General features: G+C 45.7%; 1 protein-coding gene across 1 annotated transcript in view; it reads left to right on the top strand.

The window, feature by feature from the left end:
- The window catches only part of TTLL7 (tubulin tyrosine ligase like 7), a 1,017,987-nt gene that overhangs the window by 372,315 nt on the left and 628,678 nt on the right, over nt 1–16,994 (top strand). Inside the window, exon 8 of the mRNA XM_078659263.1 lies at nt 4,475–4,633. Within this exon, the coding sequence (XP_078515389.1) occupies nt 4,475–4,633 (159 nt within the window). The remainder of the gene's footprint in view (nt 1–4,474; nt 4,634–16,994) is intronic.

Raw genomic sequence — 16,994 nt, forward strand, 5'->3', positions numbered from 1 at the left:
TCCATCAAGGCTCACTAATATATTTATGTGGGAAGGTGGCACACAGCCCCCCTCCTCAGATCAATTTCGGCCCTGGGGACCCCACCTCCTGGGGCCTTATTAAAATGTGGGAGTGGACATATCTGCCCACTCAACGGTGTATTTCGGCCCCGGCTACCCCATTCTCTGGGGCCTAGCTCAAGATAATAAGGGTGAGGGGCCATGCAGCCCCCTAGCCCCAGGTTGATATCTGCCCGGGGACCTCATCCTCCAGGCCTGGGCAACACACCGTGACTTCTCTAGTGCCCACCCTGGGCACACACTATATTCTTTTTGGGGTCCACGAGGGGGTCCCCATGGCCCCTGCTGGCTCCCTTCATCCAGCAGGAGCTGGCTATGCTCCTGCTCACAGGGAACAGCTGAAGAAAATTCTGCTCCATGCTTGTGTGAGCAATATTTAGATCTTTTCCCTGCTGGCATCACTGCGGGCAGGAAAACAGATCTGAAGTGCACTCCCAGCTAGTGAGAGCGCTTTTAAAGCTCCCGCCATCTGGGAGCAGACTTCATGTTTGCTCTCGCTTGGTGGTGCTTTGAAATTACTCCCACCAAGAGAGAGCAAACACAGGTTTCCTTGCCTATGCCAGTGTGGGCAGGGAAACTGTTATGTTTCTGGGGTGAGCACCCCAGGACATGTAGGCGCTGGCCCTGGGCGATTGGGTCCAAAGGACCATTATTGGCTCCCGGAGGGGGGCGTTAGCCCCCCTCCCACTTTCAATAAGTCCGGACTCCAGGAGATGGGGAACTCTGGACTAAAATCGGCCTGGGGAGGGGGCTGCACAGCCCCACTTCCCCTTTATACTTGCTGGCAGGGCTCCAGGAGATGGGGTCCCTGGAGCCGAAAGCTTCAGTGTTATTGCAATTGGGTCATTGGGACTTGAGTAATTCTTAGCATTCTTTGTATCAGGTTTAATCATGGACTCTTTAAGCATTTAAAATCTCTCACCTACTGTGCAGTAAAGGTGCTTTGAATGTGTCTTTGACATGGTAGTGTAGGCTAAGCAACTCAGTCAGCCTTTAACTAGTCTCTAAGGGTCCAAAAGAAGGTTTTTGTCTTAGGTGAAGGGCGCACTGCTATGCGTTAACGCTATTTCCCAAAAAGGGGTACTGATTCTCAGTGGAGTTGAGGTGCAAACAGGGTGGGGGGGATAAACCCTATACCCCCCAATGTAGTGCTAACTTTGGCTAACACTGTATCTATAGAACAAACAAAGGCCCATGCACACTCCAAGATAAGTAAAGAAGTAAAGTCAGTGTCGACTTGAAGAACGTTCTGGAGACAAAAGCATGGAAAATCATACAGCAATAGTTGTAATTAGGAAACAAATTCGGCGTTGATGTGCAGTGTCTTTTAATGTTCAGACATGGATAGGATCAGCCGACACGTGTTTTGTCGCATGTGGCACAGTCTGCCTGCGACTCTTCAGGGCTGTACAAGATAGAATAGATGTTGCGAGGTCGCTCTGTCGGTGATAATTCCAACCCGACAGGGCCCTGGACCGGAAAAAATCGTCTGTTCAGAGCAATAGTTACCCCACACGAAGTGTCTTTATCAAGTATATAGGTAAGTAGTAATGGCGGTACACTTCAGGTCTCGTGGTCAATAGTGTGTTCTTATTAAGAAAATTCCAGTCGGAGTAAGGGAATTGGAAAAAGATTGAAGGCGAGGGTATGTGTTCTTGGATGGGTGCGTCAATGAAGAACATCCTCTCGTGTGTGAACCGCATAAGGTAACCTTATGCGGTTCACACACGAGAGGATGCTCTTCATTGACTCACCAGCCTCTGACTAGTCAGCAACACTGCATTTGTCCCATTGTGACCAGGAAGTGGAACGACAGCATTATGCCATTCTTTATGCTGTACATCCATATTCTGATGTAGGTACAGGGACAGAGGGAGGTGTAACAATACTTTAATATTTGACTGAGAACTAAGATTTTCCCTATGGGCATTAAATGTACAAAATCTTTATCTTGGTCTGTGCCGCTGCACCCGATTTGTCAATCGTCCCACTCAATCCTATGCATGTCTATCAATCTTTTTGAATTAAGTGCGCCACCAATCCACCCATCCTTGTCTGCTCTATTTGTTATGTCTGTGATGCTGATCCCTGCTACTGTATTGAGACTGTGCCATTTTATGTGCCTATGTTCTGAAGAAACTCTGTTCGGGTTGTTCTCTTGATATCACTTAGTTTTGCCCCCTTTGTAATTTGGGCCGTTTCATTGATTCACACTGAGGGATTGTTTACTATGGGTTGCACAGGTACTAGTGTCTCACAATGCAATTCTGCGTTGTGCACACAGTCTTTTATAATGGTCAGTCAACGCAATGTTTACGTCCCTTTGTGTCACTTTGCACAATGCAATCAACTGTCCAAATCCTTATTAAATTATAACCTAATTATTCACTTGTTGTGTCTTTTATTATATGCTGGTGTCTTTGATGTTGACTCATCTCTAACCATTTAACTGTGATATTAGCTCGCAAACATCACCATACATTGACAATTTAGGAAACCGTCAACCCAGCACACTTTTCTTGCGTTCTGCAGTGGAGTGCAAAGTTAAGTGTGTTAAGTCAACTTCCACTTTATTTGAGTACATCTTAGAACCTCATGTATAGCATATCTCTATTCCCAAAGAGGACTCTATACACTGATCCCAAATGAGGCTACAGCGCTACAAATCCACACCAGCGCCATTGTGCACTAGACAAATGCTAGATAAAATAACAAAACTTCCCAATTGTGACTGGCCACTGCTTGCTGAATACAAACGTTCTAGTCTCCTGCAGTCTTTTCATACAGAGGATTGTATGTGGTCAGCATGGAGAAACTATCATACGTGTCCTAATTCTTTAAGCAAAATAATACAAACGAATGACTTTTCAAGATACTAAGCAGCTCATAAATTCCACTGATACATTAAATATTGGGTTTGCCACTCGGTGCCCAGTTTTTGCTCTGTCATTGTCACAAACCTTACAGTCAGCTGCCCTGCATTTACCCGCGAGCTTCCACTGCCATTTCCAGTCAGACAAATTGGCCTTCCAAAATATAATCCAGAGAAATCCTTGACAAATGCCTCCTGGCACTTACTGCAGAAAGCCCGCTGCCTTCTTTCTCAGCCAAGTTCCTGTCTGTGTTACTTGCTCGTGTGCTGATCATGTCATTGTTGAGGCATGAATTTAACCCGTGAGCAGAGCTCCATGTGCCGTGCCCAGCAGGCTTCCTGTACATGTATCTGTGTGGATCTGTAAAGCACGAGTCTAGTCACACAAGGACGGGTAACTGTGCATTGCTGAACGTGCAAGGGAGCAGCCGGAAATGATGGAGATGGGGCATGGGTGTGAGCGTGTCCTGAATAGAAGGTAAGGGGCTCACCTTCCGCTGCGTTCTCTCATAGAAAGCTAAGAGGATGCATACACAGAGGAGCGCAGTGTGCAGGAGGATACAGCAGGCTCCTTAGCTAGGTAGGCAGAGCTACACATAAGCGAAAAAAAGCCACTGTGTAAGGTGGGGTTGCTAGTAATGAGTGATTCAAAACCATCGGATGTTTGTGGGCAAGTTGTTGGTACGCGTCCTAATGCGTTTAGTGGCTGAACTTCTGACGTTGCAACCTGCGGACTCCGCTTCAAAGCCTGGCCTCGCCACAGTACTTAAAATTGTGGGATTCTTGGTAAAGCACCTGCTCTCCATGTGACGAGACATGTGAATTTCTACTTGGTGTACACGATGTGTTGCCGCCTATGATGCATAGCAATCCAGAGTTTGCAGTATGTCAGTACCTGCGGCGTAAAGCCAAATTAATTCCCCCACTCCCCTCCGCACAAAAGGTGAAGAGGGGCCCCCGAATCTTCTATATCTCCTAGATATTCATTGCCCTTCGGCAGAATGCGGGCCCCCTCATTTGTTAGGGGACCTTGAAGTGCTACCCCTAGCCCCCCTCCTGTTATGCTGCAGGGGCCTGCCTGCCTCCCCCCCCCTTGTCAGATCGACTTCTGGAAGGTCGGCTCACATACACTTTTCATATGTGGAAAGGGAACAGTTGTTTACAGTGCATTAATACTACATTTGCACAAGATTTAACAGGTCAAAAATATATTTTAGTAATTCTGATTTAACTAAAATAGTTCAGTTGCACCGGACTATGTTAATCTTACTGGTAAAGCAAGTCACTTTTGTGCTTTTAATGAAGGCTTCAAATGCGATGTCATCTAAAGCGCTATGTTTGTTGTTGCACTGTTCTTACTGATTCAATGGCTCATTGTACGGACACAGCACCCCATGAAAAGAGATTCTATTGTGCTACACATTTTGTAACAATGTTATTTTGTTTTCAGAACTGTCTTGTCATTTGGCTTTTCTATCCTGCAAAGACATCTGCGTGCCTCAATGGGTCTTTGCTCTAAATTCTTGTTTTCCTTTTTTGTAGAATGATCAAATCTCAGCCTCAGGAATATGGATTTATTCCACGAACATGGATATTTCCCGCAGAACATACCCAATTCCAAAACTACGCAAAAGAGTTGCGGAAGAAGCGAAGGCAAAAAACCTTTATAGTGAAGCCTGCTAATGGTGCAATGGGCCATGGGTGAGTAACTGTGTCTGTTGCACGCACATAGCACGATAATAAAATGGATCCCAGAGGCTAAGATTGGGAAACCAATCGGGGTGGCGTGAGGGATTACACGGAGTACACACAAAAGTGCTTCACAGCCAAAAAGCAAGAAGTTAGCATTCTCCAATGGTATGCCTAAGTAACAAGACCATCAAACTAATATTCAAGGCAAATTTAATTGTGGAAATACCCCAGATGTATGTAAGACATGTGGCCAGTGTGAACAAGAATGTCTGTAACCTCCACAGGCCTCACTGTTTCCAAGGATGCCTGAATATTTCTGTATTACTGTATTCGAGAATGTTGAAGGGACATTTCCGGGTAGAAGTTGACAGCCAATGATTTATAAGTTCCAAATTGCAGCCAAGAAGCACTAAAAGTTAACGAGCAGTTTCAGTTGTATTAACAGGTAAACAATGTGTGATTTACCTTATGACCTGTTTCCCCAACGCAAAGAACGTTGTTATTATTATTCAGATTTATACAGTGCATGATTGCACATCGCATGGCTACCCAACCAAGGGTTTCTCAGAGCTACGCTACAATAATGTACCAGAGGAACAGAGAAGTGAACTGCATAAGATGCAGGATTTAAAAGAGCCGGCTTTTGAGTTTTCTGCGGAAAGCAGAGGACATGATCTCAGCTCAGCCAGGAGAGAATTTCATAACTTTGGGCCTAAGAAAAAAAAGCTTGACCTTCCTGTCTCGCTGTCTTAACTAGGACTTAGGAGCAAAGGTAAGGTCCGAGTTGCTAGAGCTTAGAGAACGACTAGGAGTATATGGCAGCAGCAAAGGTCTTAGATAGGGACCAGAATTCGAAAGATATTATGCACATAACACAGTTCCTTAAATTGTATGTGACTTTCAACAGGGAGCCAGTGCAGTTTGCGAAACAGGCAGGCAGTGGAATAGAACTTGGAGGGATGCAGTAGAAGTCTTGCTGCTGCGTTCTGCACTATTTGAAGTTGTCTAAGCCAATTCTTCTTTACTCAAAGATACAATATATTTCCGTAATCACGCCTTGCAATCGCCAAGGCCTGAATGACAGTTGGTTGGGCACAAAACGGAAGGCTTCCTAAGATCTTTTTAAGACCTCTCAAAATGCAGAAGCAAGTGAGAGCCACTTTAGAGATCTGATGACTCATAGAAAGACTCAAGTCCAGCCAAACACTGAGATTTTTAAAGTAGTTCTCAGTAGAGACCGGGACAGTTAAGCTACCCTTCACCTCAGGCCATAGATGCCGGCCCCACAGATAAGGAAGATTTCCCAGCACCAGCACCTAAGTCTTGTCTCCATTCAACTTCAGAAAGTTGGAGTTCATCCAGGAGCATACTTGAGTAGGACAACTGTTCAGTGTCACTGAGCTCTTGTTCTCCTGAGAAGACAGGGAGACAATGATCTGGGTATCATCGGCATAGGATAGAAGAGTGAGGCCCGGTTTTCCCACCAAGTCTGCTAGTGGCCTTATGTGCAGATTACAAAGGAGAGGGCTGAGGGTGGAGTCCTGAGAAACGCCGGACGGTAAAGGGTATAACTTGGACAGGTGCTGATGGGAATGTACTTGGAAAACCCGTTCCCGAAGGAAGGAGCTCAACCAAGCCAGGGCCAAGTCCTAAACCCCAATGGCCTCTGGGCTCTGTAGTAGAATGTTGTGGTTCACTGTGTGATGCTGCATTGAGATCTAAGCAAATCAGTGCAGTGGTGCCACCATTAACCAATTGTTGCAAATGGTCTTTTATAGCCAATAGGGCAGACTCTGTAGAATGGCGAGCTCTAAAGCCCGATTGAGAAGGGGGAAGCAGACCGTGTGTTCTATAAACAGTATTTTTTGCTTATTCACATGCTTTTTAAGGGAGATGGGAGCCTGCCTGAACAGAGGAAAGGAGGGATTTAAAAGTCGTGGTACCCAGATTCTGGGAAGCACTGAGTTAGCAGGCCCTGATTGGCTGATACTGTAAAGATGTAAGTTCCATCAAGGAGGAGAGAGAGAGGCCTTCAAATCTACAGAGAAGTAATCTGGAGTCGGGAGGAAAGTGGCTTGAATGTCAGAAACTTTCTTTGAATGAAAAGTGGCTAACTCATCACACTGAAACTGAGTGAGAGAGACGACCACAGCTATAGTTGCAGGATCTGAGAGTGATTTCACAGTTTGAAACAATGCTTTTGCTCAGTTTTGAGCTACATAGATTTTATCAGAAAAAAGGTGGTTCTGTTTGTGTAGCAGCTTTTTTGATAGTCCTTTAACCCCTTCGACGCTGATGACGAGCTGGGCTCGTCATGGCGTAGCCTCCTCGCACGCTGATGACGAGCCCAGCTCGTCACGTAACATGCGAATTAGTAAATCTCAGCGTACGGGCGGAATTCCGCCCGCACGCATGCGGTTAAAGCCTGCTTGTAATTTGCGATAGCCTCTGTACAGTAAGATTTCCACCATATTCTCTCTGGAGACTTGCAGATCTCTTAATTTTTATGCAATGAATCATTAAACCAGGGAGCGGCAGAACGGGTTCTCTTGTACTATCTTTCCCTAACTGTGATTAACGAGTCCAATCCAGACCTAATTCACCCATCAATGATGGAGACATCAGAGCCCACTGAGTTTGACAAGCTCGGGCAGTTGGTTTCTAAAATCTGATTCAAAACTGCAACATTAAGCTTAGATCAATTCTTTCCTCAGGATGTGTAACTGACAGCCCTTAAATGAGGCACCCCTGGGATAACAAGAGAGACAGGAACTGCATAATGGCCGGACCAGTCTACGGGTAGATCCTGACCAGTACACAAGTTCTCATTAGAGACAATGGGGTTGAGCAGATGGCTAGCCTCATGGGTGGAATCATTATTGGCCAACTGAAAATTCAGCGCCATGAATTCCTCAATAAGCGAGATAGCAATGTTGCAGGACTTATTATTCAGATGGATATTAAAGTCTCAAAGAATAGTGAAGCTAGCATTCTTCACAATAAAGGGAGACGAAGCCTCTGTTTAACTGGGGCTCCCATTGCTTGCCAGCCCCCGCCAGGGCATATTGAGGCACCTGAGAGCCTAAAGTTACTAGAAAGAGTCAAGAGAAACAGTAACGCATCATAGCATGGAATAGAAAGCTTATCTATTTTACAAACATATTGTGATTTGAAAATAAGCGCAATGACCCCCCCCCCCACTCATGAGCACGGTCTACTCTAAGTATGCAGTAATCAGGGGGTAGAGTGGCGACAATGTCTGGGATTAAAGCTTTGTTCAACCAAGTTTCAGTCAGAAAAACCTCATCTGAAGCATGATCAAATAAAACGTTAAACAATTCAGGTTGGTGTTTCCCTAGTGATTGGCAATTAATACTAAAGAATGTAAAGTGAGCAAAGTTACATAATTGCTGGTAAACATTAATAGAATGAGAAAAGAAACCTGTGATATGGATCTGTGGTGAAATACCAAGTCATAGAAAGAACATTTGTAGCAAACCATATCAGGGATCCAGGATTAAAATCAGGACCCCGAGTATTGGGGTGAAGAGCAAGGAGCTGTGGTGTTGAGTAGGAAATCCTGCCTGGGTGCAATTGACTAGCATTCCTGGCCCCTGTTCCAGTTCAGGCGCAGACGAATTTTCCTTTGGCTTGTCCGCACCATGGCTTCGACTAAATAGGCAGGCTGGGCCTGATGATGAGGCATATAAAAAATGGAGCGTTAACTGCCCTAATTGATGGCAAAGTGAAAAAGCTGTTGTGAACTATTGATTCCTTGCACACAACAGAGAAGTCGCCACAAGACAGTACAATGCTTTAAAAAACGATATTGCCGCAACAGTCAGCGGTTTAAAAACAATTTGTAAAAGTAGTTGAAAGAGTAAAAACAAGGCCCCAAGCTACCGTAAGAGTAGTGGTCTTGTCTGCTCCAAGGCCACAACTGAATAGGCAGGTTGGGCGCAATGACGAGCTAACCGCTGTAAATAGTAGCATAATGAAATGGCTGCCGTGAACTATTGATTCCCCACACACAACAGTGAAGTCCACACAGGACAGTACAACATTTTTTTATAAGATTGCAGCAACAGTCAGCGGTTCTTAAAAAATTGTAAAACCAGTTAAAAGAATAAAAACAAGGCCCCCGTACCGTAAGAGTACCGATATGTGACAGGATTTGCTCAAACAATCAAGGCCCATGTGCAATTTGTGAAAGCTTTGCGTGCTTCACAAGAGCACGCAGAGGTTTATTTATTTATTTATTTATTTAAAGAGTTTTATATAGCGCTGGCTAGACCCGAAGGTATCAGAGCGCTTTACATGAGAATCAACAATGTAACAGAAAAAGATCAGCAATCACACAATACATCAAAAAATAGGCAATACAATTAGGAGAGGTGGGAAAGGAGAGATACAAGTGGTGGAGTGGGCAGGGGAGGTGAGAGAGGGAGGATAAGGGAAGAGACAACAAGGAGAGAAGAAAGGAAGTCTGTCTAAAGCCCGACTGGGTAGGTGACGGCCAAGGAGAGAATCCACGGCCCATCTCCCCTATAGCTAAACCAGGTAGCTCCATCGGACATCATACAGAATAGTTCAGTCTCGATACATTGAGAGAAAAGAGAAGGAGAGACATAAATAGAGGGAGGTGAGAGAGGGAGGATAAGGGAAGAGACAACAAGGAGAGACGAAAGGAAGTCTGTCCAAAGCTCGACTGGGTAGGTGACGACCAAAGGAGGGAATCCAAGGCCCATCTCCCCTATAGCTAAACCAGGTAGCTCCATCGGGCATCAGACAGAATAGTTCAGTCTCAATACATTGAGAGAAAAGAGAAGGAGAGACATAAATAGAGGGAGGATGCGGGAGGAGACGACAGGAGAGACGAAAGGAAGTGCAACAATGTGGTTCAACAATATAACAGAAAAAGATCAACAATTACACATTATATCAAACAATCAGCAAAACAATAGGAGAGGAGAGAAAGGAGAGAGAGAAGTAGTGGGGGGTAGGGGAGGTGAGAAAGTGAGGATAAGGAAAGAGACAACAGTAGAGACAAAAGGAAGTCTGTCTAAAGACCAACTGGGTAGGTGACGACCAAAGGAGGAAATCCACTGCCCATCTCCCCTGTAGCTAAACTAGGTAGCTCCATTGGGCATCAGACAGAATAGGTCAGTCTCAATACATTGAGAGAGGAGAGAAGGAGAGAAATAAAAAGAGGAAGGAAGCGAGAGGAGACAACAAGAGAGATGAAAGGAAGTCTGTTGAAAGACTGACTGGGTAGGTGACTTCCAAGGAGTGAATCCCCGGCCTGTCTCCCCTATAGCTAAACCAAGTAGTTCCATCGGGTGTCGGACAAAATAGCTAGATCTCAAATGATGAGGGAAAAATTCACAGATAGAACAGGAGGGGACGAAAGGGCCAGGACAGGTGAGACAAAGGTCAGAAGCAGGAAAGTGTAGAAGAGTAGAGCGGGGAGGGGTAGGGGGTAGAGGAAGATAAGGTCAGAAGAGACGCAGGAGGGTTTGTTGCAGCCCTCATTTTAGGCAGGTACAAGCAGTATTTACATGAGGATCAGAGTTACAGGTTATAAGTTACATTTGTTCCAAGAGCGAAATAAATATAGGAATTAGGAGTGTGACAGGGGGAGGCAGTGAAAGGAAGGCGGGAGAGACAAAGGGAAGTCTGCCCAAAGACCGACTGGGTAGGTGACGTCCGAGAAGGGAGTCTCCAGCCCATCACCCCTATAACTAAACAAAGTAGCTCCATCGGTCATCAGTCAAAATAGCTAGGTCTCAGCTAAAGAGGGAGAGTTCACATAAGGAAGTCCAGTGGATACACATGGTGGTAACTATAAGCAGGGACAGGTGAGGGCAGGGACCATTAGCTGGAAGGAAGAGAAGAGTAGAGCGGTAAGGGGTAAGTTGAAGGGGGGAAGGGAGAAAAAGTCAGAAAAGACGCAGGAGAATTTGTCCAAGGACCGGCGATGCAGGATGAGCTCCCAATCACATGGGAGGTGGGGGGCACTGCGGATTGAGAGTGAAGCGCTCATAACACTCTGCAGATAGTTAAAACGCTAGGTGAATATGCACAAATGTCTCTATAACGAGTGTGTTTATTATGGCCACCATCTTAGGGTCAGGCTACATCAGAAAGAAGCTCCGGAGCTTGTTCCACGATCCTCAGTGGACTCTGGAGACCGCCATGTCCCCTGCTCAGCCTCCTCTGGGGATGTCACATCCGGCAAACCGGGGCTGAGTGGGAGGGGGGCTGTCTCGAATTCCCAGTGTCGCGCTGCAGCACTCCTCGCCTAAGTGTGGTCTGTCCATCGCTGGAGGTCGTCCAAGTCTTGACCGGTTAGAGGAAGCAGGACAGGCGGGGGGCGGGCAGTGCAACAGCAGGGCTCAGGCAGGACTCGGGCACAAGCAACCCCCCACGGGTGAATGCGATGCCACTCCAGGTCACCGGGCAGCCAGCAGGAGTTAAATTGCGCCAAAGTTCGGGGTCCGCCGCCATCTTGAGGTCAGGCACAGCGCCCGTGAGGCAGCGCCGTCGGGTGCATTGCCACGTGGAAAAGCCGAGAGCTCCCGTTGCTATTGGTGCTGGTGACCAGCTCACCTCAGGTGCAAGTGCAGGCACACGGGAGCTCGAGTCAGGAGGCGGTGTAAAATGCCAGCAGCTGCGGGTAGGTGTTCAGGTCCAAGTAGCAGCCGCCATCTTAGGTTGCGGCTCCGAGAACCGCTTGTGCCGTTCCGAGAGTGCTTCCCCCGGATACAAATTCAGGTGAGCGCCCCAAGCTTGTGCGCTACATATACCGCTTTCCGATTTTGCCGTTTTCCACCCACGGGTGTCCGGGGACCAGCGTTAACTACTCCTGAAGTTCGTGGGGACCGGGAGCCGAGCCGAGCTGCTCCGTTTCCCGTGCGACTACCTCCTTAATGTGGAAATAAAAAGATTTGAGTACTCCAGAAGAGACATTATTTTCCCTGTGGACAATAGATCAACATGTTGCAATCATGCCACTCTTGATGGAAGTGGCCAACTACAGGCATCAATTCAATTCCTATACAAAAAAGGGTATCTAAATAGATCAGCCCCTGCTTTTCTTTGCTATATAAAAGAACGTGGGGAGATGCCTTATTTATTTACAGCACATGCGACAAATGCATAAAAACTAGACTGACTACCCATATTGTCGCCGCAGAATTTATGATTGAAATTGTGTAGTCCTTAGGAAGGTGGTTCTCTATTCTTGAATACCACCCAAAAGTACGTCAACTGTATGTTGTAAAACCCCAGCTCGCAACAAAATGGTCATGGATGGTCGTCACTGAAGCATGAAGATCCTGTTGTCAGTGCATGCTGTTTGGTCGGAGCTTCGCATTATCAGTACCCACTAGCGGTCAATGCTGTAGCGCAAAGAATTGAGTTGACAAAACTTTGCATTGGTGGGCAGTGCAAGCGACAAACTTTAGGAGCCAATAGGCTGTTAGCGATCGCGTCGAGCTCAAAATTCTCAATTCATCTCGAATGAGTTGGACCACTTGGGGGTCAAGGGCTTGCTTCTGCCAAATATGGATGCTGAAACGGGTGGTTGGGAGCTTTTATTGTCCCCGTGGCTCTAAACAGGAGGCCAGCAAACTAGCCCTTGGAGACACTCTGGGAGTCCTAGGTTCAAGTGCCGGTCCAATCCCTCTGTCTCAGGCAGGGGGACAGCAAGGCAGCAACCAAGCAAGACAGCAGACCAGCAAGGCAGTAGTCCAACAGGGCAGCTGTCCAGCAGAAGGGCAGTCCTTTCGGCAGCACAGCAGTCCTTTTTCCTGACAGAGTCTCCACAGGCCCAGAAGTGTACTGAAGAGTTAGTGTTTGAGGTCCAATATTTATACCATACCTTTTGAAGTGGGTGAAGCATCTAGATGTTTCCATTTGAAGTGCACATGTTTACTGGCTCCAGACTAACAACAAAGGGTATACAGCCCTTTGTGTGTAGGAAGGACACAGCCTATTCAAGTGTAAGTAGGGCTGTGCCCAGCTACGCTCGTGCCAATAATGGCCCATCCAGGCACAGCTAATTCCTCTATTGTTTGTGGCTGTCTATGAGAAATACATACAGCCCAATTGTCAGCTACACTGAGACATGTGAACCAGTGACAGGCTGTAGGCACTAAATGGCTAGGGCAGGAAAATGCCAACTTTCTAGAAGGGCTAAAGGAACAAATTATGGATGGAATGCTGAACAATGCAAACATTTACCCTCAGTCACACAGTCTGTGTTTAATCCATCCTTCTTTTGCTCACCCCGCCACCCCAGTTTGGACCCAGCAATATGCCTGACCTGGCAGTTTGGGGTGGACTGTTCTCACGGGGAACAGGGTCAAGACTGATTTGCATATGGCTGGGTCTAAACTGGAGTGGCATGGGGAGCAGAAAAATGGTGGATTGAGGCCCAGATATCTGTGCTGGGGTGAATGTATGACACTGTTAAGCATTCTGTCCATCAATTGTTCTTTTTGCAACTTTCTAAAAGTGGCATTTTAAAAATTGTAATTTAAAATCTGATTTCACCATAAGCTGGGATTTTTCATTGCAATTTAAAAGACACCAAACATTACCTCATTTTTCTGTTCCCATTTGGAAGCTACAGCTTATTAAATGTAATAAGGTAACTTCAATATTATCCATTGGAAGAGGTAGGCCTTGTAGTGAAAAACGAATTTAAGAGATTTTCACTAAAAGGACATGTAAATCCAAAAAGTACCTGTCCAACTTTTTAAATACACTGCACCCTGCCCTCTGGGCTGTCCAGGTCCTACCCTAGGGGTGACTTACCTGTATTAACAAGCATTTGCAATGGAATAGGTCTCTCTCATTTACGAGAGTTTCGTGAATGCAACACCTATTGCATTGCAAATGCTTGTTTGTAAAAACACCCATGCAGTGTTTTAACTTTAATGCCGGACGCACCCCTACAGTGATTGTGCGGTATGGGGCACTTTTACACAAAAAAACATTTGTTTTTCAAGTTGACAAACAAATTCTTTTTTTTGTAAAAGCGCCCCATGCGGCACTTTCATGTTAATGGTGGCCACGCCCCTTTCCATAGACTCAGCTCATTTAAGGAAAGGGGCACGAACGCCATTAAAGTGTAAAACATGCAAATATATATATAAAATGTTGCGGCCCCCAAAGGGAGAGGATATGACTCAGCGTTCAGAGCTACCGACTCAGGAGCAGGGGACCAGTGTTTGAGCCTCACCTTCAGCTCAACATCAACTCTCTTAATCTATCTACTAATGTTAATTTTTTTTTAAAACAGCATGGTCAAGTGGGGGTAGGGGAAGAGAAATTTAAACAAAACAATAAACAGATCTGGGAGAGGTGGTTGGGGGAATGAGGGGTGAAGTGGTGGAGCTGTAGCCTAGTAGTGAGAGAGCAGCTGTTGTTGCAGGAAAGCATATCGTGCCTGCAGTAGGAGAAATTCATTAAAGAAACTAGTGCTTAAATAAAAGAAACTCATTAAAGAAACTAGTGCTTAAATACTAAATAATTAGAAAAACTAAGGAATTAGGCCCTAAGGGATGTGGGTTTAGGCAGGGCCATATAACAATCAGAAAAACACCAAGATTGCCACACTTACTTTTTGGAGCTATCACAATTTCAACTAATTGGCCAAACACAACTTTTTCGTTTGAATACAATACAATATATACAAACAATTATACAAATATTTAATATTGTGTTGTAAATATTTGTATAATTGTTTGTATACATTGGTATAGATTAGTAGATTTTCTTTCTCTTTTTCATACACAAATTCTTTAATGAAAATCTTTCAAAAAAAAAGTTGAAATTAAGAGGTATAAATAAAATACCGGTTCAAACGAAAAAGTTGTGTTTGGCCAATAAGTTGAAATTGTGATAGCTCCAAAAAGTAAGTGTGGTACAGGCAATCTTGGTGTTTTCCTGATACATACATAAGACATACTGTGTAACAACAGAAGTAAAAGGGCCACTCCTCATAGGAGGTTACAAATGAAGACAAGGCGATACTAAGGAGGGACTAACAAGCCTACTAAGGAATTACGAAGGACAATGACACGAGCCAATGAAATAATGAGTGGAGAGTGGGTGGGGCTTCAATTCCATACTCTAATACAGTATGCCTCGCAGAGCAGCGCATACCCTGCCCAGGCTCAACCTAAAAAGGAAGGTTTGGGCCTGGCAAACGGTTTATTTTGCCAAGTTGAAATAGTAGTTTAAAACGGCTTCAATGGCAGACCCTAGGCATGTTTAAAAGGCTACTTAAGTGTTTATCACAATCAGTGCTGCAGGCCCACTAGTAGCATTTAATATACAGGCCCGAGCGCAGGTAGTGTCACTTTAATATTCCAATTTAGTGAAAGGCAGAAACGCCGCCACCGCCGAGAGTCACTCACCTGCAGTGAAGGAGCCCTTTTTTCAGCCGCCGCCACCGCCAAGAGTCAGGAAGCCACTTGACTCCGCGCCGCCGCTCCGGGGAACTACAGCACCCGGCAGGCCACGCGGCGGCGCGTTCAGGGTGACGCACACGCGCCAGAGAGCGCCAACGAGGACGATAAAGGGCGGAGAAGCCCCGCGTCGCGGGACGCGAGCGGGACGCCCGGGGCTAAGCCCGGGCAAAGGGCGGGCCCTCTACGGCCCTCAGCGGCACGAGGAGGCCAGGCTAGGCCATCCCTCAAAAATCCACCCTTGTGCTCCAGGGAGTTGTTCCTGTTAGTCCATAGATAGTGGGGGTGTAATAGCTTTTTGTTGACCGCTTCCCAAATCCTAGCTATCCAGACGGGGGTCGGCAAGCCGGCCATATAGCTGACACCGAATCGCCCAGGAGCTCGGATAAGGAAGGGGCTATTACTGCAAAGTGGATAGCAGATAAAACACCTCTACGAACCAGGAAACAAGTCCGCTGGAGATCTGCACAAGGCATTGACGTAAGACTTTTGTTTTAAAATTTTGAGACTAATACCTTGTTAAATTTATTGGGTTGTGGGCGTAAGACTATCACACATCTTGCATAATTATGCCTAAAAAAAATCATCATGTGGCATCTGAAACACCTAAGAACACTATGGAAAACTATCTTGTTCAAGTGGTTACTAACATAAACAGCAAGCGCAGACAATCATTGGGGCTGTCTCAGTCACCTGTTCTCCATTCCTTGAGCCCACCCACTTCCTCACAATTAAATGAGTCTTTGCTATTAGACTTTAACAGTGATGTTCACGAACCTGCTCCCTCAGCAGATGTTAATATCGACACTAGTACAACGAATGTGGCGGACATTGAACAACATGCGGACAACGATTTAGATGCACAGGTTGTCATTGAGGTTGTAGATAATGATGAAAAAGAAGTGGAAGATGAAGTACCTGCAAAGCAGTCTGCAAGGGCAGTTAGAGCCTGCCGCAGATTACAAAACAAACGTGGGGGGCCACGTCCAGGAAAAAGCAAGGCTATATCACTGCAAAAACCAAAAAGTACCTACCAGAACAATGAGGAGAACAACTCGAGGGAAATAGTGGACGAGGACCTAATGTCACGAATAGCGGAGCTGCTAGAAATAAAAATTCAGACAATTATCAAACCACTTATTAGCAAGATTGATAAACTTTCTGCAGAGATAAGGAAATTGGGAGGTACCCAAAATGTATTAGCAGATGCCATAGGAAATGTTTTAAGTAATGTTAATAAGGGCCATGATTGCTCAAAGGAAGACAATGAATCTGGATTAGTATCAGACATTACCCCACCAGGGCCAACTCTTTCAGAATGCCCACAAACTGGCCATATCACTAATGATCTGCCATTAGAGGCCCCTTTTGTTCAATTAGCTGATCCATTACATGACACGGTGCCCCCGGTGATAGAAGATAACTCTACACAATTTGTAGTTGAAGCATCACCATTAGTGTTAGTGCTAGCTAATACACCTATCCTACCACCGGGTCAAACTGAGTCAGCCTTGTCACTAACAAGCAAGGCATTATATTGGCTGTCAAATAACATGCGGATAGCACAGGGGGGGGAACAACGTCTGGCTGACGAAATTAAAATGGCAAGGAGGGTTGGATGGATAGGGAATAAACAAAAGAAATGGAAGGGCGATTGTGTGATACTAACTTTCGCAACTTCATCTGCTCTTCCTGACATTCTATCCAACATACTTCCACCACAAAGAAGAAGTAGTTCCATAATCCCCCTTACATTGGAATTCTTTTATAATGACTCGCAAAAAGCCAATTAACATAAGTCCTTGAAGCCAGCTTGGTTAGTGAGAGAAAATGGATGGGGTGGGGGACCTACAATGTGTGACATGAACCATGTGTCCAAAGATAGGGCTGGC

The sequence above is a fragment of the Lissotriton helveticus genome, chromosome 1_1 (assembly GCF_964261635.1).
Source record: "Lissotriton helveticus chromosome 1_1, aLisHel1.1, whole genome shotgun sequence".
NCBI classification, from domain to species: domain Eukaryota; kingdom Metazoa; phylum Chordata; class Amphibia; order Caudata; family Salamandridae; genus Lissotriton; species Lissotriton helveticus.